The sequence below is a fragment of the Poecile atricapillus genome, chromosome W (genome assembly GCF_030490865.1).
Source record: "Poecile atricapillus isolate bPoeAtr1 chromosome W, bPoeAtr1.hap1, whole genome shotgun sequence".
Lineage (NCBI taxonomy): Eukaryota > Metazoa > Chordata > Aves > Passeriformes > Paridae > Poecile > Poecile atricapillus.
This window is the reverse complement of record NC_081288.1, coordinates 107,647,012-107,672,727: the sequence shown is the minus strand read 5'-3', so window position 1 is coordinate 107,672,727 and position 25,716 is coordinate 107,647,012. Positions and strand designations below refer to the sequence as shown.

The window sequence follows — 25,716 nt, the reverse complement described above, 5'->3', positions numbered from 1 at the left end:
CAAAATTTGCTCAGAATGCCGATATTGAGTTCAATCCCTAAATGGGCCGATCACTTCTCATCATTTGACTTGATGATCCTTGGGGGTCTTTCCAACTCAGAATATCCTGTGCTCTGGAAATAGAGGTAATTTTCCCTGGCATTTTAAACCCAGAGGTTTTTCCATTGGAGACAGCGAGTCACGGAGAAAGTGGGGGAGAGGAAGGAGAACATCACGTCTCACCCGGCAGGTGTCGGATGAGCGGCCCGAGCAGGGCCCCCGTCCCAGTCGAGAGCGGCTTCTCCCGCCCGTGGCGATCCAGCGCCTCTCGTTCCGCAGAGTTCCCTGGGGATGCGGCCACGGTCGCTGCTCTGCCCGGGGGGTGCGGTGGCCTCGGTGGGTGCTGTGCCCTCGGGGGTGCTGTGGTCTCGGGGGTTTGGTGGCCTCGGGGGGTGCTGTGGTCTCGGGGGTGCGGTGGTCTCAGTGGGTGCGGTGGTCTCGGTGGGTGCGGTGGTCTCGGTGGGTGCTGTGCCCTCGGGGGTTGCTGTGGTTTCTGGGGTGCTGTGCCCTCGGGGGTGCTGTGCCCTCGGGGTTGCTGTGGTCTCGGGGGTGCTGTGGTCTCGGGGGGTGCGGTGCCCTCGGGGGTGCTGTGCCCTCGGGGGGTGCTGTGCCCTCGGGGGGTGCGGTGGTCTCGGGGGGTGCTGTGCCCTCGGGGGGTGCGGTAGTCTCGGGGGGTGCTGTGCCCTCGGGGGTGCGGTGGTCTCGGCCCCTGGACGGCTCCGCATTCCCGCGGGGGCCGCGGGCGGGGCCGGCGCTGGCTCGCGCCGCCGCTCCGTGTCCGCCAGAGGGCGCCCCGCGAGGGGGCGGGCGGCGCTGAGGGAGCGGCGGGAGCGATGGCGGCGGCGTCCCGGGGCCGGCACGGCCGGTTCCGCTGCCCCGCTCGCTTCCAGCCGCGATCCAGCGTCTGTCCTCCGGGCGGGCCCGGCATTGGCACAGCCCCGGCTCCCCGCGGCCGTAGCGGGACCGTGCCCGGAGCCCCGGCGGGACCCCATGCCCACACGGGACGCTAGCGCCCGTCCCGGAGCGGCTCTTCCTGCCCGCGGCGATGCCGGTCCCAGCCCCGGTCCCGGTCCCGCCTCGATCCTCCGGCCCTGGGACCCACACCCCTCTCGCCAAAGGAAAAGCGTCTCTGCCCGGCACCCGCGGCAGACACCGTAGGCTCCGCACAGGAGCGAGCGTTCTGCCGCATCCCGAAATAAGCCTCCAGCATGTGAAATGGAACGGGCGCGGATCCGCCGGGATTTCCGGGCGCGGGCGGGCCGGGGCGGGGCCGGAACGGGTGTGAAGGGCGGGGCCGGCTCAGGTGCGCTGGACCCCGGAGCGGCAGGGCCCGGGTGGTACCGGGGGTGGGTCCTGGCTGGAACCAGGAACGGGTCTCAGGCGGTACCGGGGCGGCTTCAGGGGCGGTACCGGGGGCGGGGACAGGCGGTACTGGGGCGGGGTCAGGCGGTACCGGGGGCGGGGCTTCAGGAGCGGGTCCCGGACCCGGCTCAGGTGTGCGGGGCTGGCCCGGCTCAGGTGTGCGGGACCCCAGGGCGGCTGCGCGGGGCGGGACCGAGGTGATTTAATCCTCGGAAGGTACCTGGCAGCCATTTGCTCACTAGGAGAACGGTAAGAGTAGGAGCTCCTTGTCCGAAGGCCCCAGGTGAGTCGTGGGAGCTTCGGCTTTCCCTGCTCTTCCCGCCGCGGACCCCGTCTTCCTTCTCCCCATATTCCTCTTCTTTCTGCCTCTTTCTCCCCCGTCCCGACCCCCCCAAACCCGACCCTCCCACTCCTTCCTCTCCTCTTGTATTCCCTGTCTCCCCCTCGTCTGTCCACCGTCCCTCTCCTCCCACCCGGTCTTTCCCTTCCCCTCCCGCTTCCCTTCCCGGCCCCTTCTCATCCTGGCTATTCCTCCTGTGTCCCCGGCCTTCTTTCTCCTTCTTTCTCCTGCAGCCGCGGGGCTTGGGGCGCCGGGGGATAAAATCCAGAGGTATCCCCCTGGGGGTCCGGCCTGGGGTAAAGGAGGGACCCATATTGAGGAGGTGGTCCCGGGTTGGATGGTGGTGGAGGGATGTTAGGAAGGCCCCTCTCTTTAGGAGGGGGTCCTGGCGCGGGTGAGGGGGGGTTAGAAAGAGCCCCCTACTTAGGAGGAGGTCCTGGGATGGGGGGGGTTGTAGGAAGGGGTCTCTAATTAGGTGGGGGTCCCGGGGTGGAGGGAGGAGGGTCAGAGTGGACCCCTATGGGCGGGGGGGAGGCCTGTGGGTGTGGTGGGGTCAGAGGGGGCAGAGTTCCAGGCCAGAAAAAAATGCTGTAGGGCATCCAATAACAGTAAGTAAAAGGAACAGTAAGGTGGTGCTTCCCACGATCTGTGTACAGAAATGCCAACAGAATGAGTCCCATGATTCACGTACAGTAACATCGTGAGAACGTTTTCCCGCGATCCGCGTACGGTAACTTCATGGTAACGTTTTCCCGCGATCCGCGTACGGTAACTTTGCGGTAATGCTTTCCCGTGAACTGCGTACGGTAACTTAGTTTTTCCCGCGATCAACGTACGGTAACTTCGTTTTTCTGCGATCCGTGTACGGTAACTTTGCAGTAACGTTTTCCCACGATCCGCGTACGGTAACTTCGCGGTAACGCTTTCCCGCAATCTGCGTACGGTAACTTCATGGGACCACTTTCCCGCAATCAACGTGCACTAACGTTGTGGGACGTGTCGCGACCCGCGTGCAGTAACATCACTGGAACACTTTCCCTCAATTCGTGTGCAATAATGGCACTGGACGCTTTCGCGCAATCCGTGTGCGATAATGGCACTGGACACTTTCCCGCAATCCGTGTGCGATAGTGGCACTGGACACTTTCACAAACTCCATGTGCAATAATGGCACTGGACAGTTTTGCGCAATCTGTGTGCGATAATGGCACTGGACACTTTTCTGCAATCCGTGTGCGATAATGGCACTGGACGCTTTCGCGCAATCTGTGTGCGATAATGGCACTGGACACTTTCACGCAATCCGTGTGCGATAATGGCACTGGACACTTTTGCGCAATCCTTGTGCGATAATGGCACTGGACACTTTTCTGCAATCCGTGTGCGATAATGGCACTGGACACTTTCATGCAATCCGTGTGCGATAATGGCACTGGACACTTTTCTGCAATCCGTGTGCGATAATGGCACTGGACGCTTTCGCGCAATCCGTGTTTGATAATGGCACTGGACACTTTCCCGCAATCCGTGTGCGATAGTGGCACTGGACACTTTCACGTACTCCATGTGCAATAATGGCACTGGACAGTTTTGCGCAATCTGTGTGCGATAATGGCACTGGACACTTTTCTGCAATCCGTGTGCGATAATGGCACTGGACGCTTTCGCGCAATCTGTGTGCGATAATGGCACTGGACACTTTCACGCAATCCGTGTGCGATAATGGCACTGGACACTTTTGCGCAATCCATGTGCAATAATGGCACTGGACACTTTCACGCAATCCGTGTGCGATAATGGCACTGGACACTTTTGCACAATCCGTGTGCAATAATGGCACTGGACACTTTCACGCAATCCGTGTGCGATAATGGCACTGGACACTTTCACGTACTCCATGTGCAATAATGGCACTGGACACTTTCCCACAATCCATGTGCAATAACGTAGCTGGATGTTTTACTGCGATCTGTGTATGGTAATGTCATGATGGGATGCTTTCCTGCAATCCGTGTGGGGTAATGTCACAGGATGCTTTCCCATGATCTGCGTACCATCATTTTGCAGGATGTTTTCCCACGAGCCGTGTTCTGTAATGGCGCTGGACCCTTTCCCACGAGCTGTGTGCAGCAAGGCCGACCATTATGTGGCAGATGAGTCACTGGTCCGGAGGAGGGGGGGGGGGTCCCAGGGAGGGAGCAAGAATGGACCTTGTCCAGAGCAGGTGGCAGAGTCTAGAGGGGGGAAATCCCCCCTCCAGAGGGCATCCACCCGGAGCTGACCCCTGCGGGAGAAAGGAGAAAGAAGGACAGGGGCACAGGAGGAATAGCAAGGATGAGAAGGGGAAGAGAAGAGGTTGGGAAGTGGGAGGGGAAGGGAAAGGCCGGGTGGAGGGGAAGGAGGTTGGACAGAGGAGGGGGAGACAGGGAATAGAAAGGGATAGGAACAGGAGAGGAAGGAGTCGGGGGGTCGGGTTTTGGGGGGTCGGGACGGGGGAGAAAGGGGCAGAAAGAAGGGGAATATGGGGAGAAGGAAGGAGGGCTAGGTGGGGGAGAAGAGGGGAAGTTTTGGATGGCAGAGGGACGGGGGAGAAGGGGGCAGAAAAAAGAGAAATCCGGGGAGAAGGCTAGGTAGGAGGAGAGGAGCGGAGGTTTTGGGGGACAGAGAGACGGAGGGGGGAGAGGAGGGGAGGTCTTGAGGTCGGGACGGGGGAGAAAGAGGCAGAAAGAAGGGGAATATGGAGAGAACAGGGGAGGTCTTGGAGGGCAGAGGGACAGGGGAGAAAGGGACAGAAAGGGGCAGAAAGAAGGGGAATACGGGGAGAAGGAAGGAGGGCTAGGTGGGGGAGAAGAGGGGAAGTTTTGGATGGCAGAGGGACGGGGGAGAAGGGGGCAGAAAAAAGAGGAATACGGGGAGAAGGCTAGGTGGGAGGAGAGGAGCAGAGGTTTTGGGGGACAGAGAGACGGAGGGGGGAGAGGAGGGGAGGTCTTGAGGTCGGGACGGGGGAGAAAGAGGCAGAAAGAAGAGGAATATGGAGAGAAGGAAGACGGGGTCCGCGGCGGGAAGAGCAGGGAAAGCCGAAGCTCCCACGACTCACCTGGGGCCTTCGGACAAGGAGCTCCTACTCTTACCGTTCTCCTAGTGAGCAAATGGCTGCCAGGTACCTTCCGAGGATTAAATCACCTCGGTCCCGCCCCGCGCAGCCGCCCTGGGGTCCCGCACACCTGAGCCGGGCCAGCCCCGCACACCTGAGTCGGGTTCGGGACCCGCTCCTGAAGCCCCGCCCCCGGTACCGCCTGACCCCGCCCCAGTACCGCCTGGCCCCGCCCCCGGTACAGCCTGGCCCCGCCCCGGTACCGCCTGACCCCGCCCCGGCACCGCCTGGTCTCGCCTCCGCCCGTTTCTCGGCCCCGCCCCGGGACCCTCCGTGAGTCGCCGCAGGGCCCCGGCCCCACCCCGACCCCTTCCCGTGCCCGCCGGACCGAGCCGGGACCGGGACCGGGACCCAGATCAGCCGAGCCCGGTGCTGCTCCTGCTCCAGCTGCGGCCCCGGCCGGGCACCGTGCACGGTCTCGCCGCGGGCCCGGACCCCCAAACCCCACCAGTCCCAGCAGCGCTCGGGGAGATTTTGTGCAGCGTCAGCACGGAATTCTCATGGAGAAACCCCAAAAATAATGAGAGATGGGGTCTAAGGGGTGGGGACGGTTTCTGCTGTAAATGAAAATTTCCTTAGGAAAAATGAAGCTGTGAAACAGCTGATTTCCTCAGTAACTGTAGTTCATGGAGTGAGCCTTGCCTCCGTGCTGCAATCACCAGTCACGCTTTTGGGGGACCTGTGGGCTGGGCTGAGGAGCAGCTCTCAGAAGCTGGTTAGCCAATTAGTCTAGATTTAATTTTACGAAGAAAGAAAAATAATCCAACCAACAGAAACTTCCAGCCAGATGGTACTGAGTAATTCTAGGGGGCTGAGGAGGCTTTGATATGGGTAAGTATTAGTGAACCTGTTTTAGGAGAAAGGAAGGGCAGAGCACACCAGGAGGAATGGTGGATTGTTAGACATAACCTGCCTCAGCTGGTGCCAGCCTTCCTCTGTGCCTGACGTGGCACTGCAGCTTCACAGCCAGAACAGGCCCAGCAGTCCCTATGTTCTGATGGGTGCATCAGACTTCACCAAAAATCCTCCAGGAAAAGACAAAGAAAACGAATTTTGGAGTATGACACTTGTCTCAAAGCATTCCATATTAGAATCAGCTGTGCTTAATGTACAGGTCAGTGGGAACACCTGGCTTTATCTATCCTATCCCCAGAGCCAAGCAGTCAGTCCAGCATTCCTGTCTACGCTGATGCCAGCCACTGTCTTGTGTTCCAGCTCACTCCACAGATGGAAAAGGTCAGGTAGGAATGTCAGGAAGCATGGTTGCAGACTGCATATTTAATAGAGAAGGAATATTGAACTGCATTCAAGTACTACCCTAATCTTCCTCAAGACTGGGACCATAACTGCTGAGTGTTACTGGCAGTAAGGCTTCTTCCCAGCTGGGTGATCCTGTATCCTGGGCTCTGCACTGTGACTGCACTCAGGCTGGACACACAGGTAAGGCTAGGGCTCAAAAACTGCTGGCAGTGAGGTGGAAGTTTCTTTTGGCAAGTGGTGTCACCTTGCTGGGATGCTGGGGAACAGGGTGGTCAGTTGAACCAGCCCTGCTCCAGCAGTGCTGTCACCATGTCACTGCACTGGGGCAAGCACAAATCTGTCACCTTTAATCCGCCACAAAACAGAAGCAACTCAGACATTATAGATTAGGCATGCAACATGTCATAGGTAACAAAATGGATTAGATAGCAGTGTATATTAAATAAATCTTTGTAAGTAAAAAAGAAACCACAGAAACAATTGCTGAGGAACATGTCTGCAGGCTCAGGTCTAGAGCTGGTTGGGTCAGCAGCAGCCAAATTCACCATAGACAGATCTTGCACCAGAAGGACATGTGCAGTGGGAAGGAGTAAAATCCCATTAATGTTTATGCTCAAACCAGGTCTGCCTTCCCAGTGGTACAGAAAGTGCCTTCAGAGTCAGTGCCATTAGAAATGAACAACCCCAGTGTTAATTAGGTTCATTAGCAAGTGCACACAAACAGGAGCCAGAACAGAGCTGTGTTCCAGAGTGCCAGATTTCATTCGGAACGCCTCCGTTGCAAACAGGAATGAGGAAAGGATGGAAAACCAATCACTGCACAGAGAGAATGACAGGGTTCAGCACGTTCTCCTGGAAGGCTTAATGCCAACCCCAGCCCAGATGCTTTGTAGCACATGTACAGCTTGGCAGTAGCAAGGCAGTTTCGGCAGAACAGAGATCTGGACATGCTGTGTCAGGGCTCTGCTGTGCCTTGACACTCTTCTAGTACTTATACAAAAACGCAACATCCAGCCCATACTTCTGGATACAGAACAACAGTGATGTGCTTAATGAAGAGAGCTGCTTTTGAGAGACAGCCCATGGAGAGAAAGCTTCCAACAGCGCTTTCTCCTACTCTGAATGGTTTAGGAACACAAGGCTCAACGTGCCTTAAAAAAAGTCTGAAATTAAGAAAAATGCTCATTTTTTCCAAGTATATGATATTTAATTGTAATGAAATAAAATCTGAAAATGTCTAAAGCAATTAAGAAGTAAACATGAGTTGTAATACTATACCTGTAAAATTATTAATTCCATTCATTGTCATTAGAAATTGTGTAAAATATTTATTAAGGGCTTTGCCTACAGAGGCACAACATAAATAGAGTAAGTCCTGCTGAAATGTGATCAGTTCGCAGCTGCTGCGGGAACATCAGCAAGGCCACCCCAGGTGACAGTCCCAGCCTCGGGGCTCGGCCCCTGCGCTGCCAGGGTTTGCTCCAGAGCCCAGCGCCGGGCAGCTGCTATGCCACAGTCCCTTGGAGTCCCTCGGGCAGGTGCCAAAGCCAGCAAAACATGCTTGGAGAGGGAACGGCTCCTGCAAAGTTAATCCACCCCTTCAAACCCTTGGGCATTCTCCACGGCCATGAGGAGCTTCTCCCGCAGGTCTTCAAAAGATTCATACAGAGGTAAGTCTAGGCGGTTAAAGCTGGAAGGGACAAGGAAAGAGTCAATAATCCATGGGAAAATAGAGTTTTAAAGAACTAGAAAAGATGAAATGATTAGGGGTCTCGGATTAAGAATGCAGCTTGTGGTCCACAGAGTTCCCTGCACACCACACCTGCCCAAGGTGAGCTCTCCAGTAACTGTGTGCTGCCTTCCTTTGCAAAGCTGGAAGCAGGAATTTGGTAAAAATCGCTTAGGAGAGGGGAAAAAAGCCAACAGAGAGCCCCTCACTACATTTAGATGATGGAAAACAATCTTTGTCAAAAGATTTCTTGCTGATTTCTTGAGGCACAGCAAAAATATTCTGGATTTAGTGGACAGACCCTTTGCTCTCTGAGGGGAAGAGATGAAACATCCAAGAGAAAATCTTTCAAAGGTAAAAGGGTAAAAGCTAGCAGAGAACTGGAACACAAAGAGGATGGGCTGATTTTGGAGTGTGTTCAGGGTAGTATTGTGATTTTGTTTGGTGGGTTTTGTGCTTTTGTCTTCAGGTTTGTTTTTTATATTAAAGCTCATTATTCTATAGAATGATTAGTTTCACAGAGAGATCCCCAGTCTGTACTGATAGTCTGTATAATAGTTTTCCAATTCAGCACAATTTTTCTTTGAAAAGCCACATTCCTGAAATGTAAGAGAGCAAGATAAATTTGTGATGAATGCTTTCCATGTCTGCAAAATCTATAAACCAGGGTTAAATTATAACCTTACATTTGTTTTGAATTCTGCAATGATTTATGTGCTTTCTATGGCTGTTTGGCGATGTCTGACTTGCTGTAGTTCATTACATCCATTTACTAGGATGTAGGAAATAAACTAATATCCTTCAGTTTCTCAGTTTGTGAAGGCACTGGGGACCCACAGGATCAAATGCAGCAGTGTGGCCCTTCTGGCAGGAGCAGCTCTGGAATTTATGCTTTGGTGAAATTTATGCTTTGGTGACTTACCAGGTGTGAGCTCGGGGCAGCTTATCAGGACTCCCCCACTGCTCTATTGTAAACAGCTGAGGACCATTTGAACCTGGGTGAAAATGAAAACCGTATGAAACAGAAATTGCTGGACACTACCGAAACCGCCTAAACATTATTTTTGACATGAAATGTTGGCATCAGTTGTGGGCCGGATTTTTCACCCGTTCCAGGTACATTAGAGCAATACGAATGCGGTTCTTTCTTTCCGAGCCCGTGAGTTGGTTTCAGAGCTTGGTCATGCCAAGGAAGTGAGCTCGGAATCAGCATTTAAAACTCAGTGCTGCGGGGGGGTCAGAGGTTGGCTGGATTCCCATCATGCCATGAGCAGCTCACCATAAAGTTCAGCAAATCCGTTCATAGGCACGCGTGATGTCCCGGTCACAAACTGCAGGAGCCGGATCCGTTTCTCAGCATCCATCAGCAGAACAGCCTGTTGGCAAATGGACACCACTGGCCTCAGCCTCCTACCCTGGCCTGGATGGGCCGGGCTGAAGAGCAGCCCAGAGCCAGCAGGAATGACCTTTGTATGAGCCAAGCCTCGGGACAGAGTGGATTGTCTCTGCTCCAGGTAGCATCTGTGGGCTGCTCTGGCACCTGAGTGAGGTGACAGCAGATCCTGCCCCCAGCATAACACCCTCCTCATTCTTAGCAGTTTTCATAAAGAAAAATGATTGCAAAAAAGGGGCAATAACTTTGACTTACAGGACCAGTCAGAGGTGGTACCCAGTCTTACCTTCCAGAACCACTGGATAACGGGATGATTTGGGCAGTAACCATTCTTGTAGATGGTGTGTTGTCTCCAGTCATTGACATCGACGTCACCAAGGCCACACATCAGTAACTGCAGGGAAGCAGAACGGTGGGATGTGAAGGAGTGTGTTTCCCTGCACTCACAGGGTAACAAGGTGTCACTGCCCCTTTGGCCATTTATGCACACAGGGAGGGGAGAGTCCGAGTTTCTTCCCACAGTGTTCCAGCTACTGGAGAATGGCTGCACACTGACACCATGTGACAGCAACTTCCATGTGTTTGCCTCAAATGTGACTGGCACTGACCCACCAAGCTACTTCCAGAGGCACACCCCAACCACCTCCCCGAGTAACTACAGTTCTTTCCACGTCATGAACAGATTTATTAATTAGGAAGAAACATCTGATTTCCAACTCTGAGCAAGGCAGCTGTGTCTGCGCATTCCCTAAGGGAGAGGGATGGGTAACTGAAGAGCCCAGAGCATGGCACATCTGTCAGAGAACTGTCGGCTTGGGGCACCAAATTGACTCACCTCTAGTTCATTTTCATCAAAAATTTTAATCAGATCAATAGGAAGCAGTTCTGTGAATCCCTAAAAAGAAGAGCAAAGTTAAAACTCTCATTCCACATAAATTCTAATTAAAAACATCAATGACCAAATTCCTTCAAGCTCAAATAATTAAACTTGAAAGAGAATGACCTTATTCTCATAAGGGAAAGATGATATATTCTTACACAAGATAAAACTGTAAAATCATAAAACATTAAGTATTCTATTTGCATTCTGTGCCAAGCTCCCTTTACACACACAGCAGTGAGTTAAGAAATCTGTGTTAGAAAAAAAATCCCTATTTTTGTGAAAGAAAGGAGCTACAGAACCTCACCTCCAGAAAGGCATTCATTTGTTTCTGCACTCTGTTGACAAACCGCCACTGGATGACCAGGCTGCAGAAAGAAACAAAAGCCCATCAGAAAAACAAACTCATTACCAGGTCTCAGCCAAGTGTTCTGAGGTTTCAGCAACCCCAAGTGCTTTCAGTTTGTCATTTACAATTTCAGCAAGTTCAGGTAACTGAGCAGCTTTCACCAGTTGATTCAATTTATTGGCTGGTGACTTGAGTGAATTTTGGAGAAACAAACCAAAAACCCCAGTGACTATGACCAGATCACAGTGGGAATATTTTCACTCCTGTAGGTACCTACGTGAGCAGACATTTTATTCTTCCAGAGCACTGAGTAATTAAAAATTCCCAGCAAAGTCTGCAAGCTCTGAGGAGAGCTGTCAGGACACAGCACCTCGCCTATAAATAAAGAAATACACTGCAGCATCAAAGGGACACCTTGCTTTCAGTACCAGCCACCCACAGCACAAACACCTCACAGGTGCAGGCATAAAAAATCAATTCCAGGCATGGTCCAGATCCAGGCATTGGAAATTAATTACCAATTTGCATGAATGTAGCAATTTTAATGTCTTTCACCTTGGAAAAGACCCTGATTTAAAATGCCAGCAGGTATAAGTGAATTTTGCATTTTACATCCTGGTAGGCAGAAGAACAGAGAAAGCTGAAAATTACACCTAAATTCAGATTTGGCCAATTTTTGGTAGGAGCACTGGCAATGGAATCCTGGCTCTGGTCTGTGACTGGCAGAGGAGGACAATGGGATGAGGGCCAGGCTGGAGATCATCTTCTGGCTCATCTGAGCTAGATGTTAAGAGAAGCGTGTTTCCATGGGGAGGAATTTCAGGAGAACAAAGCATGTAATTTAATTTACTCTTTGTTCTTATATCTCACCAATATAACCAATAGTAACAGTAAGATTTATTTTTTTTTTTCAAATGATCTCTGATGCTCTTGTGGAGTACAAAGTTTAGGAATTGCAGCAGGGTCAATTGTAACTACAACTGCTCTTTCTTACTCCAAGGCATATTCCATAATGATACTTACTCAATGTATTCCCGCTTGTTTTCATTTGTTACCATGATTTCGGACCCATTGGGCTTCAGGTCCACTTGATATGTCTGTATTTCAGAAGACCAAAAAACCTGTTATTTGAGGACATCTTTCTCCCAGAAGCCACTCTCCCTGAGCAGCATTTCACAAGCAGTATCAGGAAATCATAAGTAAATTGATTTACACTTTGGAAAAAACTTGCATTGACAGAAGGGAAAACTGGCAAAGAGGGGCCGTATAATAATTATAATTATTATTTATAATAATGAAATTATTTATATAAAATATAACCAAAAATATGTACTTTATATGTACAAAATTTTAATAGTTATTATTTATAATAAAAGAAGCTAAATCACATATTGAAACTGCCCAAAGCCAACCAGTGTATTACAAAACCTTTCTATTCTGTGGCTTCAATACTTTCCCTATGTAATACTTTCTCCATGTAATCCATAACTTTATATTGCTTCAGGAAAAAGGCAGTAAGCACTGGAAAGTGGATCAGAATGTTTTGGACATGACTTTGAGTGCATGGTTTGAAATGTTTCAGTCAGTTTTTATAAAAGGCTCTATAGTCCCAGGTCAAGTTGTACCTGGAGCCAGGATCTAGCTCTCAGAAGCAAACAAAGGGAAGACACTAGAAAAGGTCATAAAAGGTCATAAAGGACATAAAAACTTCTAAGCAAATTAATTTGATGTCTACAACATTTTCATTTGTAATGGACTGTGATGCTATGAAACCTGGCAGCTTCCCCCTGCTGTACCAGCTGTTTCTGTGACAGGCACTGCAGAGAGGACCTCCCTGGTCATTCTGCCACTCTCTGAGAACACCTTCAACCTCAGAAACCCAAACAGCCCCTGGGCTCAGACCATGTCCCAGCTGGACTGTGGCACACCTTTATTCTCCTCATTGCAAGTATTTTATTCAGCTGTGTATCCCGCTTGTCGCAGAGACGTCGTGGCTCCCTGACAGGAATGTGGCACCCCCAGTCCCAGCTGGGAACACAGAAGCTGAAGGCTGATCAGTGCATTCACCACCATGAGACCCTGCTCAGTACTCAGGTACTTGTTGGCAATAACTAGTTCTAAGATGTAAATAACCTTTACATACCTGTCCAAAGTTTTCCTCATCTATGCAAAACATGAGATCCAGCTCCGTAGGGTCATTTTCCAGGATCCACTTCAGAGAGTTGTAGTATTCGCTATCCTAGGGCAGATCACAATTAGGCAATTTGAAAATAGGCAATTAGTGCAGAGTTGTAGAAACCCATGGGTCTGTGAGCACTGGCACAGGTTAAATGGGGTCTTACCACTGACTCCATGTCCTTCAGAGTTATGGGCTTCCCCAGCATCATCTTGTAGAAAGGTCTGATGAAGAAGCCTGTGAGAGAGGAGAGCGTTACCTGCCCTGCTCTGCACCTGCACATTCCATGAAGGTACAACTGCTTGGGGCCACCACCCCTGGCATTTCCTGTTACCTCCTGACTGTAACAGTCCTGCAACTGCAACAGCATCAAAGCAGCTCAGGTGTATTTAGGCACAGAAGGTCCAGTTTTTCAGTTTCAACAATTATCCACCAACTGCCATACTCCACTGACCACCCTAACATTAATGGCAGAGAGAGACAAAAGCTGGGGAATTGAGCTCAGGGCACTCTATCCCATGTAAAATCACTACTCCTCTCTCCAAGGAATTGCCTGAAAAGCAGCCTGGTGAGCTTCCTCTGCTCAGGACTCCTCTGCTTCTTTTGCTGCACCAGGGCTCAGGAAAATCTGGTCAGTAATGTCTGCCTGGTGTGAGATTTCAAAATGAAGCAGAAATTCTAATTAAATCATTCAGCAATAATTTTACGTATCAAAATATGCTGCAGTTGACCCCCCTAGTTTGGCTGCAGGTTTGTATGGAAATGTCTGATACAAATTCCATGCTTTTCCTCTAGGAACAGTGCTCGTGCTGGTTCTGGAGTTTCAACTTGAGTGGAGAAAGGAGCAAAACTTTGTATGAAACCCACTTGTTGTAATTTTGTGAATTACCATTCAAGTCTCAACAGTGTCAGTCCTAGACTGTCCCCAGAACCTGGGGCTCTCGAGCAGGTGCATTTCCTTCCCCAAAGCCCAGGGGCAGCAGCAGAGCAGGACTCACCGTCCAGCAGCTTCCCGTGGTACACGGCCAGGCCGGCAACCCGGCCAATGAACGTGAAGTACGACAGATGGTCTTCGTTACAGAGACCTGAATTAGGATTAATCTGAAGTGTATAGTTGTCCCTTTTTTGGGGAAAGAAAAAAAAACAGCTAAAGAACCAAGTCTTTAAATAAGCAGATACTCAGATATGTTAATAAATAACTTGTGCTTGGGGCATCTCCCTCCAACAGCATTGTGGAGCTGTGTCCAAGTCCTTTCCAGTCTGTCCCATCACGGAGGCACTGAGGGCTGACACAGCAGCAAACCAAACCCACTGTGAGCAAGAGATGCCCTCTCTCCCTTGCACTAGTGGATTACCCCAAGGTTTTAAAGCAGGGCAGCCCCCAGTTTAAAGTTTAAAGGGAGGCCACTGCTGGGGAGCTCCCGCAGTGTGAACGGGCAGCTGCGTTCCGAGCTCGCTCTACAGCAGTGCTGCAACTCTGGGCACCAGAGGAAAGAGGCTTTTCTGTGACATTGGTCCCTTCACCATTACAGGCCTCAAAAAGTGCAGTTTTGCTGCCCTGGATATTGTCTGAGCAATGGAAATGTTTTCTGGGTCCTCAAGGACAATTCCAGAGGCCCTCTGAAGGGCAGCAGGAGCAGGACAGTGGGGCTGCCCAGGGCACCCCGGGAAGGAGGAGGAGCTGCTTCTGCCCAGAGCAGCTTTGCCTCTTGTGCAAAATGTAATGTATATCCCTTGAGAAAACAAATATTAATGGACACTTACGTTGCTGAGTATTCAAAGAGACCATAGTAAGGGTTAAACATCTCCTTGGACAAGAGAAAAAACCATTCTCTGGCCACACCTCCATAGTCAAGTCCTTTTTCTGACTCAAATTCAATCCAGAGTCTGGCTTTTAGTACATCAGGTCTCTTCACAGACATGATTCTTCTGTAGGACTCCTCAAAAATGTTATTTCTGTGTAATTTCATCTCAAATCTGTTGGGTATGTCAGCCTGTGTCAAAGAAGATTAGATTATCCTTGTTAGTCTCAAGAAGGAAGTCTTTGGGCAAATTACTGACTCAGTGACAGATCAGACATCTGGTGTTCCAGCTCCCCGTGTTTTTACTTCCCAGTGCTCTCACAGCCCACAGGTTGAGAGCATGGCAGGAACTGGGCCAGTTCCAGAACAGTGCTGCAGACTTCTATGATAAATATTTGATGAAAATGACAAGAAAAGTATCAAACAAACAAAACAAAAAAGGAGAAAGATTGACTGTGCTCTATTTTAAGGGCATTTGCATTTATCTAGAAAAATATGAGTCTTAAAGACTTTAAAAAGCTTTTTGTTGAGAAACCCATCAAATTCAAACTTTGCTTTGTGTTTTTGGTTCCCACATGAGCCCTTGAGGAGCAGCACAATGGAGTGACCTGGCAGGTGTGTCCTGCAGCCCCCCCGTGCTGGTTCTACTCACAGGTTTCTTTAACTTCTTGCGGAAATAGTCGTACTTCTGCTTGAACTCCCTGGAGTACGGCACTGCCTGTTGGGAGCAGCGGGAGGACACGTCATTCCAGCTACTCAGCTGATACCCCACGGTATTTAAGGGAATGCACAGCCCTGCTACCCACACATTGTGCTATGGGCTCCCCTAAACCCACCCAGGAGGGACAGCAGCCAGGAGAGATCTAAAAATCCCCCAAAATGATACCATTTTACTCTGAAGGTAATATGACTTTACTACAGCTGTTAAATATTCTTTCTACGTGTTTCCTTTATTTAAACCCAACACAAAATGCAATTTAAGTAATTCTGTTTTTCATGGCACCAGAAATATTATTATTGAAAACATTCAGATGAATCCTTAGTGCTTCTGTGAAATGGATTAGCTCCTGCTTTCCCTTAAAAACCAACAAACGAACCATTGTCAGTCACTCAAGGGACCATGAGCATTTCATTTCCTTCAAACAAACTTTCTCAAACAGTCTCTCTCATTTATGCTCAGCACTTCTGGGGAGAGGCCTATTAACATTTGGCAGAGTGCTGTGTGTGAGGATCTCCAGTTTTAAATGTCTGAAAAATGGGTAAATCCCCCTAAAAGCAACTATGGTCAAACAAGTGACTATTACTGATATTATTACTAAGCAATTGGAATTACACTGTGCAGCAGGCTCATCTCCTTTGTTCTGAAACTCTTAAAGGTCACAAGGATTTACCCAGAATAAAAAGGCACAGGAAACATCTTGGGATTGGAAGTCTGATCACTCAGAATTACCATAACCTGGCATAATCCAGCATAAAACCAGCATAAAAAGTCAAAGAATCACTCTTTGATATTTTAAAAATTTGATACTGAAGTAAAATGCTGTGTTTATATTTTTCTAAGGCTGATATTCTGACACCTCTGTTTACCTGCAGGAGGTTTTATGTCTCTTAAACTGACAGACCCATTTTTGTCTCTTTTTTTTTTTCACACTTGGAATCCACATAGGGCCACCTCTCTCCTCCCAAGTGTAAAGAGATTTTCGTTGTCCAGAGATCCCAAATAAACAGAACAATGTGTCAGCTCAGTAAAGTCCTACTGTCAGTAACGACCCAGGTAAGGGGTAAATAGGAGCACTTCTCCTTGGGCCTCCCCAAACCCTGAACAATCTGGGAGGCTGCCCTGAACTTGGTGTGACATTCCCAGCTTCTTCTGACTTAGGATGTGGAGCAGAAGAGCTCCTGCTCCTCCTAGGCTGCCCACCCCTGATGTGGGGAGCAGGCAGAGCATTTAATGGAAGCAGTTTAATGGGCATTTAATGGAAGATCCCACAGCAGTACTTACTGGGCCCGTGATGGCTGGGTTCTGCAGCCTGGGGTCTTCCCACTGCGTAATTTTATTATCTGCAAATAACAAAAGAAACAATCCCATGGTTTCTCTGGTACCACACTGTGAATTTCTGTCGGTTTTTTCTCCCTAGCACTGCTCAGCTCTGTCAGGGTTAGCAAACACTTGTGTCTCCCCACCCTCCCCAGCCCCAACACACTGTTTAGTTGAAAACATTCACTCAAAAACACAGAACTACCCCAGAACCCAGGGAATTTGCACTGCTTTGATGGCAACATCTGCACGAGTGGGTGAACATGTTCATTTGAACACGGGCTGGGATTGGAGATACACGGCCCGACAGGTAAAGGAACCCCAGACTTTTGGCAATGACACCCCAGGTTACTGTCTGGAAATTTTGCATAGACAGCTGAAGTATCATACTTCTAAACTTGGAGGGATTAGCATTTTCCCTAGACTGATTTAATGAGAAGGTAAAGGGAGGCAGAACTGTCCTGTTTTGGTGCAAGAGAACCACCCTGCTACAACCAAGGGAGATGCTTTCCATCTACAGCTTTGAGGAGCACCAGGAGGATGACAGGAAAGGCTCTACAGGACCACGGTGGGACTCCCCTGCCTCTAAGACAGCTGCTCCTCCCAGGATTCTGAACACGACGGAATCACAACAAAACAATGGTGTTGCAACAATAAGACAATGCTCCAAACCCCGTCCCAGGTGCCACCTGCTTTGGCGAGGTGTTGGTCACCCATGGCCTGCCATCCCTCTGTTACTGACACTGCTCTGGGTTAGGGACTGGGTATCAGGAATCAAGATTGCATTTTCCATGTTTCTAGAACTGGAAAAGCCCTGGAAGTTTTGAGCATCCCAAGCTGGTTTAACAGGGACTGAATCTGAAAGGTGCCATTAAGCAAATGTTAAATGGAGAAAATTCTGAAGGATTGCAAGCACATTTCAAGCCATTTGATCTATTAGTTAACTTAATAGTAAAATATTAGTTTACTTCCCTTCACACATTAAAGCTATTGATCACTTATGGGAATGCTGGAGGGCTGCCAGCCTGAGCTCCAGAGACCCCAGAGCTGCTGCCAAGGCAGAACCACCCAGCCCAGCCCAGCCCTTTCCATTTTCAACCCCTACACTGGAATTCCCTTCCACAAAGTTCTCTGGTCACTTCTTGACACCAGCAGCCACAAATCACAGTGCCAGTTTTCTGTGAAATCAGAGGTAACACAACTGGAAATGACTGACAATGTGTCAGCTCTTTGCTGTCTGTACTTCTGAGTGCACGACGACACCAACGAATCTCAGCCTCAGTTTATTTTCAGAGTCTTACAGGGACTTCATATTAAAAATGGTCTGGTATGAACAACTCCACCTGGAATTGTAGCTCAGGATTCTTTGTCTTATCCCAAGTGGACATGGATAACAAACTTATGCTTTTTGAAGAACATTTTCAAAATTCTCAACATTTTAAAAAATTTCAAAGATTTGAGTCTTCCCACCAATACAATTCTCTGTCATAAAGCAGGCTCTCAGGCCTTTGAGGATTCCCTCTTCTCCCTGCCTTTCCAAGGGGCCCCCTATTTCCCTGAAGTTTGGGACCCCCTGCCAGATACAGAACTCTCACAGCCAGGCATTCCCAGTGCTGATGGCATCAGAAGGGTTGGATTTAGGCACTCTTATCAATACATCACAGGGTGAGAAAACTCATGACCGGGTGATGGCATTTTTCATGCCCTTTTCAACCAAAATTCTGCTAATTATTCCTGTTCTGAGTAATACTTTGCAATTCTCTTCACACATCCTCTTCCTGCACACTGCAGTGGCCATTTGCCAGCCTCACTCTCACTTCCCATCCCATTCCAGCAAACCCCTCTCCTGCTTTGCTGCTTCCTGCTGAACTAAGGAGTGCTTCCCCCTAATTCCTTGTGTAAATCACTGATGCATATTGTGACTATCAGCATGTGCTGGTGGATGTGGGCACACTCTGAGGGGAACCCATTCAATGTATCCATCCCCCTTGTCTGTGAATCCCTGGTAACTGTTCAGAAAATGGTTGCAGAATGGTTGTTTTTCCTTGTGATCCCTTCCACCAGGTAGAACAGAGGCTCCCAGAAACAGCAGCAGTGTGCAGGGAACACCAGGGTGCCATGGAGGGTAAGGTACAGGGGCAGCTGAGGGCCCAGAGAGCCAGGGAAGGGTTCACTGTCACACACAGCCTCTGGTACCAGTAACACCTGTGTGCTGCTCTCAGTGCTTCTGCTCCCTGTGAAACAGCACAGAGGCTGTGCTGGCTGCAGGGGAATTCTGCAATTCTTGGAATTCTCCCAAAGATGAGAGAAACATTTCAAAAATAGGACAAACAGCACTGGAGAAGTGTGCAGCAGAGGTACAAAACGTAGCAGGGAAGCAGGACACGACCAGCAGCTGACTGGCAGACTTGTCCTGCTGGTTTTGTGTCCTGGCAGTGGCACAGCCCCTGGCCCTCCAGGCCCCCCAGCCCAGCAGTGCTCAGGCACCAGGCTGAGACCAAAGGGACATCTGCTGGAAACAGGCAGCATTACCAAAAGCTTCCCCAAACTTCTGTGAAAAATGCTATATGAGAAGCTAAATCCACTCAGATCAAAAGAGGCTGGAGGGAGACTTCAGATATACATAAATTTTGCTTCGTTAACAGTTACAAATTCTTTGAGGAAGTCTAATTAATGTATGACTTTAACATTCCACTTTAGGGACTACCACATGCTCAAATAGCTTCAGGAGACTAAAAAATTAAAGACTTTTAAGAGAGATTGGGAGGCCCAGCAGCTACACAGGTGTTTTAAATGGGACAATTTTATCCTGTGACTCCTTAGTGGCAGCAGTTTAAAATCAATGGCCATAGTTACATTTCCAGATCTCTGTTGGGAAAAACAATTATGGAAGGGATAAAGGATAACTCTGTACTGAAGTTTGGAAGAGGTTCATCGGGTGCTTGACAAGTGTATTTCCAATGTTTAGTTAAAAGTATTTATTCCATTTCAAAATTGTTATTACTTTAAAGGCAGTCTTTTAATAATGACTTAACACTGTCATCTCTATGGATGAGCGTGGGAATCAGTGAAACTGAGGGACAAACCTAATTCAGTCAAACATGGCTAAGTTTAGGTTTTAACTCTCTGTGCACCCTCCTCTGATGGTTATGGGAGGTAACAATGGCTGTGAAGAAATGTCTCAGTATAAGTCTTAAAATCTCAAAAAAAAAACCCCAAACAAACAAAAAAAAAAATAAAAATAAGAAGACCCAGGCCAGCCTTTGTGGGTGGCTTTGTTTCCAAACACCAACAAAACTCACACAGCAGTTCTGAGATGCTCTAGGAAGACAAATCTACAATGAAACATCACTTACACTAAAACTCCACTAACAGAACTGGAGAATATTAATGGGCTGGTGCAGTTTCACATGCTCTAAATAGGAAATAAGATCAGAATCAGCACTGCCACAGACCTGAAAGCAGAGGAAAGTACTTCTCAGTGCTAATTGCTCCACTGCCTATATGTGGAGCTGTGGCTACAGGATCTTTTCTCATCTTATTTTCTATTCCTAGTGTATATTTTAATTTATTAAGTGCAAATAAGCCATGGGATCATCAACAACAACAACAACAACTCCAAAATATCAACAAGAACAAAAGAAACCACAGAGAGGAAATGTTAATGCTTCACAAGTCAGAGAGGGACAAAGCTTGATGAGCCAATTAAAGCAAGCTTCCAGTGAATGTACAGTACCGTAGGAGGGCACTAAGTCTCTGGTATCAATGTCTCCACATATCAACACCTGGCTTCCTAAATGAAGAGTAAAATCACAAAGCTTTCACTTCAATACTTAGTACCTCCCTTTGTCTATTTGCTCTAGTGCCTGAGTGCTTACTTACTATGGTCTATATAAAACGTTCTTCCATCCAGGTGTATTCTTTCCTCCCAGCCAGGCTGGAAATGGGAAATAAAAACAAAGAAAAGAGAGCGTAAGTGAAGCAGTAGCAGTCTCACACAGCCTGAAGCAGCGCACTGTCCACACCTACTGGACTTGTCTCAAAGATGCTTATGAGGTAGGAAACCCCAAGTGACCAGATGCATAATGGCAAGGCCAGAAATCAAGGCAGACTCAGATTTAGATCATATAGAGGTAACTGAATCCTGCGCAGGGAATATTTTCTAAAGCTTGGAAATGGAAACCTCTTGCCTCAGGATTCCCACCCATTTCCTGCTGAGGGCAAACAATCACAGAGAACAGATGGTCCATCGTGACTTAGTTTGAAAGTTTCTGCTCCTACTTCTGAAAGCCATGTGGGTTATTTACTGTAAATGTGTAACCCAGGCTCCCTGTACAGTGGGACAAGAATGTCCTAACCTAGTCCTCAGGGCTTCCCTTTTCATCCGTTCCCTTTTCTCATGTCCCAAGCGCCTGCAGTGCAGAAAGGAGGGCGGATGGCAGGCTGTAGGCAATGCTGGCCAGCCTGGCCTGCCAGAAAATACAGAGGAGAAATTATTTCACTTCAATCTTGTTGGAGAAACTCGTGTTAAATTCTGTAGTCATCCCAGCCTCAATCCAAACCAGGAGGTTTAACTGAGGTGAAATCTGTTACTAATGATCTGTTGCTAGTGACAAGTCAGGCTACCCTGGTTCCACCCCTTGCAGTTAACAGAACAAATTGTAACTGGCCCTTCAGTGCCCCCAAGGTGAACACACGCCCCATGTACCTGGACAACTGCAAAAGCACAGTGTTTCCTAAAGCCAAAGAGCATTCCTGCTGCTGTGACCAGGCATGTGGCAGCTTTCACACATTACTTTCTACCTTTAAGGTCTGGGGGTATTTTTAAAAACAAAGCAAAGCTCTGCATTTGACATGTCTGTAAATCCCCATTATACCTTGATTGCAAGTAGGACAAAGCTTCTGACATTAAATTGATGATTTGCTCTGCAAAATATGGGGGTTTCATTGAAAAATCAAAATTTATTCCAATTTCTAAATGCTAGAACATGCTGGTGCACTGATGAGAGCTTGCCTGGCACAATCTGCTCTGCTTTTCTCAATCAGTAAATGATTATCTAAAAGCACAGTCAGAGACATAGCCCAGGTAAGGTGTGCAAAGCTCAACACTCCAATAGAACAGACAAAGGCCATCACAGCCTCCTGGGCTGGCCCTGGAGGGCCTGAGCAAGCCCCAGCACACAGCAGGGCTCCAGAGCCTCCAACAAGGGCTGTGTCCAGAACAGAGCAGAGCCCTGGGACAGCAGGTTAGGTCAGAACGCAGGCACAGCATCACTTACAGGAAGAGGGCCCAAGTCATTGGGGTTCAGAGATGCTTTGGATCTCAAATGCACCGGAAACTTCAGCCGTGGATCCTCCTGGAACACAGGATACACACACAGTATGCAACTGTAAATCCAACAGATCAAGGCAGATCTACAAAGTCAAGCACACACGGATCTAGAAATCCTCCTATGTTACAGTTATTCCTTTTGGAGAATAGAACAAAACATGCCTCATTAGGATTCCTACAGCGCAGTGAATTTTCTGGTGCTGAGTGAGTTCGGGTGATGTAAGACCTGACGCCATTAAATGTGTGTGTGCTATGTCCAGGGATGTGCTTCAAAAGCCACACGCCTGTTCTTAGGATGCCTGCATTCCACAAGGGCTTTTACATCCACAGACACATTTTTGGCTCTCACAAGCACAAAGACAAGTGCCAGGCTGGAATGGGGTGACATGGGGGCATAGAGGCAGGAGGAGAGACGGGAGCATGGCCCTGGTGCCTCGGCTGGAGCACTTACCCACGTGGTGGTCTTGGTGTTGTGGTCGATGAAGAAGGGGCGGCCGTTCGGGGCGATGCGCATCTCCCAGCCCGGGGGCAGGAAGCTCTGGGCCCCCTTGTGCTGGGGCTTGGGGGAGTTGTAGGGGGATGGCTGCGGGGACTGAGGGTTGGAGAGCGTGTCCTTCACTGCCCTGCGCACCGGAGAGTCCTTCATGCCCTGCGGAGCAGGAAACAGCACCACTGCTCACATGGCACTCGGGGCTGCAAAACCAACCCAACCTGGCTTCACAGCAAACAGCTTCTCATTCCAGATGTAATTAATACTACAATTCAATGCTGGGACTGATTTACTAGAACATAATTAGCTCTATCTGTGCCTTCGAACACACACAGTCTTTTGCTGTGAAGGACATGGTGTTCTGTGCCTTCCTCTGCAATGACAATGCCCCCAGGATTTACACCTGATTGTACCTTCCCCTGCACCTGCCCTGCATGTGTCCATATTTCATTTTACTAAGGAAAAGACAAAAAGCAGTGTTTTGTGCTTCAGGGGCAGGGTATCTCATTTACAAAAATGCCTTTAAGTGCAAGGCTGTGTGAGCCACAGCTCTTCAAACTCTTAAGCATGAAGAGGAAATCTGAAGAGCTAGCTCTCCTCAGCACAGCCCTGAGTAGCTGAGGCAAGAGTTTGAATCACACTGTCAGAAGTCAAACACACACCGGCTCTGATTGTGTAAGGAGCCACTTCAGCTATTCTTTAGTCACGTCACAGCGAACATCAGTGCACAGCATTTGGAATTACTCTGAAAGAAGTGCAGCCCCTGTTTGAAGGCCAAGGACTGAGGAGTGGCTGCAGGAGCAGTCGGGGGGGCTCACCTCGAGCGGTGCTGACAGGGTGACCGTGGGGGAGCTGAGGCTGCGGGGCCGCCGGATCTGTGGCTCGCTCAGGTGGTTGCTGCTGCTCGTGCCCGGCCCCACCATCCCATCCTCGGCGAGCTGTGCCAGAGCAAAGCCAGGTCACAAACGTCACAAACGCTGCCCGTGAGTAGGACATGTTCAAGCTGATGTCATTGTTATCATCACTACTGCTCTTCTTAACCCTATTTCCTTAAAGGCCAGGTATTCAATGTAATTCCACGGGAAGGGCCAAGAATGTCTGGTTCTATTAATGGCTCAAGCCAACTTTCAAATTCACTCCAAAGAACACATTCGCCTCCTTTTAAGAGCTCTTCAGCACCTCTGGAAATTCATTCCCTAGCAGCAATCACCTTAACCCGTGCCTTGACATAATTAAAAGTAACCAAAACCATCCTAAACTGTTGCAGCTTTTTATGATTCATCTGTATTGTCATGACAATGCTTAGGGTTTTTCCTTTAAATTTCAGCTTTCTGGAAGCTGCTGCAACTGAAATGACCCCTAGCCAAGCCAAGTGTTTTCTCCCTGGGTGCAGCACGGTACCTGCATGATGGGCCGTGTCCACGTTGTGGTCCGGTTGTTGTGGTTGACGTAGTAGGTCCGGCCCTTGGCGTCCTTGCGCTCCTCCCAGCCCGAAGGTAATCCAGGCGTGGTGTGCACGTAAGCCACAGAAGGCTGCTCAGGCAAGAAATCACTCAATTCTTATTTTATAATAGCTAAAAAACATTTCAAAGTCTGTTGTTTGCAAAAAAAAAGCAACTTACACTCTTCTTAATCACAACAACCATATGGAAAAATCTGGTTTCTGATTTAATTTCATTCAAGCTCTTTGTCACGTGCCTTTGAAGCAAATAATTTTTTTTCTTCCAAGAGATCTTTTGGGTCAGTCTGACACAAACAGACAAGTTTATATGCCTTCAAACATTCTATTTTATTACACATAATGACAAAAAGGAACTTTATGTTTTAATGAGCTTTCTTTAAAAGGCTGGGGTTTCTTCCTTTTAACAGGATGGATGAGTAAGAGTTAAATAAACCTGCAGCCAAAATCTCCCAAGTCCTGTTCTCTTCTTTACCCCAGGGTGTCTTGAATCAGTTGCCAGAAACTACTGTGGGTTTAGAAAGTTAATTTTAGCCATTTTGCTCTGTCACAAATGCTGCACTCAGGGCTCTGTGCCCCGACAACAGTAGATAACCCCAAACTAGAGCCTCAGCATGACAAAAACTTTCAGTAAAAGCTCCACAAATCAGACCCTGTTCTAGGAGAAGCACACAGGTAACCCAAGTCACATCCTGTTGCCCACAGGAACCGTGTCCCTGGGTGTGGCTGTGTCCTTCCTGCCCCCAAAATACCCAAGCACGAGTTCATACACATGAGCCAGGAACTGGAACCAAGTGGAGAGACTTGCATAATTCAGAGGCTGATGCACTACAAGCTCTGAAGTTTTGCCATGAAACAATAAAGGCCTCTGAAGGCTCCTGCTGAAATCTAGGACACATTCTCTTCCTACCCTCTATATTCCTTGCTCCAGCAAGATAATGAACTTAATTCTTGCTCTTGCTTCATCTTCGTCCGTGTCAGACCCAGAGCAAGTGCCAAAGGCAATGCAGGTGCTGTTTAAAAGCAGAGCACAGTTGACACAAGGAACTGGAGAACTGCAGGTATAATCATGAAAGGAAAGGAGAAGAGATACTGCATGTGTCAGGAAGCTGACATACCCCAACAGGGAACAGAAAACAGAGGGAAACACATGAAGAATCCAAGTACAGACTCTCAGACTCATTTCCCTCTCTCCTGAAGAGCCAAGGACTATTTTCCCTGTGCTGGTTCACAGAGCTGGCAGGCCACGAGGAGAACACCTTGCTCAGGCTGTGCCAGTGGCCAACCCATCTGCCAGGGGTCAAGAAGGCCACAGGAAGGGCTGCAAAGAGCCCCCAGTGTCTCACTCACAGCTCAGAGCTGGGGACAAGGACACTACTGCTGGGCCTGAGCCGGGGGTACTGCTCCAAGGAGGGCCTTTGGAGGAATTCTGAAGGCAAAACCAAGGTGACCAGAGCCTTTTACTGCTGACAGGTTGTTGGTCTGTGAGCCTGAGGTGCACAAAGACCCAAGAGAACGCAGCCTTTGAAGACAAAGGATTTAGACCACGAATCCTGCACGGATTTGGGACTCTGGGTGTAAATGCTCCACAAAGACAAGGGGGGGATGAGTGACTGCAGCATGATGAGCTAAAACATCTTGGTACAGCTGCACTAATAATGAGTCACCAATGTTTGAACTCAGTTATTTGCAGGGAAATATTAATATTTTGCTTTAAAAAGTCTAACCAAGACAAGATGCTCTGCCAAGGGAGTAACACTGCAGTGCAGGTTTATCTAGCACAATTAACTAACTATTAATGAGTCAGACTAATGAGTTAGACTTTGCTATTTGCAAGTGTTCTCCTCTGGTTCTAAAATTAAAAAACACTGAATATAGACAGTATTACAGAATGATGCATCAACGCCCAAAGT

General features: G+C 48.8%; 1 protein-coding gene across 9 annotated transcripts in view; it reads right to left on the bottom strand.

Annotated features, from left to right (window-relative positions):
• Positions 1-7,457: 7,457 nt before the first annotated feature.
• Positions 7,458-25,716, bottom strand: part of LOC131591486 (E3 ubiquitin-protein ligase NEDD4-like) — a 90,744-nt gene continuing 72,485 nt past the window's right edge. For 4 of the 9 annotated variants that reach the window (XM_058862246.1, XM_058862240.1, XM_058862241.1 and 1 more), the window contains 19 exons: positions 23,746-23,877; positions 23,163-23,282; positions 22,306-22,503; positions 21,802-21,879; positions 20,405-20,459; positions 20,259-20,315; positions 16,487-16,545; positions 15,137-15,202; positions 14,447-14,676; positions 13,681-13,802; positions 12,849-12,919; positions 12,650-12,745; positions 11,530-11,603; positions 10,465-10,525; positions 10,113-10,172; positions 9,564-9,671; positions 9,164-9,260; positions 8,807-8,879; positions 7,458-7,845 (listed from right to left, as the gene is read on the bottom strand). In XM_058862246.1, the coding sequence (XP_058718229.1) occupies positions 7,743-7,845; positions 8,807-8,879; positions 9,164-9,260; positions 9,564-9,671; positions 10,113-10,172; positions 10,465-10,525; positions 11,530-11,603; positions 12,650-12,745; positions 12,849-12,919; positions 13,681-13,802; positions 14,447-14,676; positions 15,137-15,202; positions 16,487-16,545; positions 20,259-20,315; positions 20,405-20,459; positions 21,802-21,879; positions 22,306-22,503; positions 23,163-23,282; positions 23,746-23,877 (1,860 nt within the window). In that variant the 3' untranslated portion in view covers positions 7,458-7,742. Of the gene's footprint in view, positions 7,846-8,806; positions 8,880-9,163; positions 9,261-9,563; positions 9,672-10,112; positions 10,173-10,464; positions 10,526-10,783; positions 10,882-11,529; positions 11,604-12,649; positions 12,746-12,848; positions 12,920-13,680; positions 13,803-14,446; positions 14,677-15,136; positions 15,203-16,486; positions 16,546-20,258; positions 20,316-20,404; positions 20,460-21,801; positions 21,880-22,305; positions 22,504-23,162; positions 23,283-23,745; positions 23,878-25,716 lie in introns of those variants that run through there. The other 5 variants (XM_058862247.1, XM_058862248.1, XM_058862242.1 and 2 more) reach the window with 2 other exon arrangements.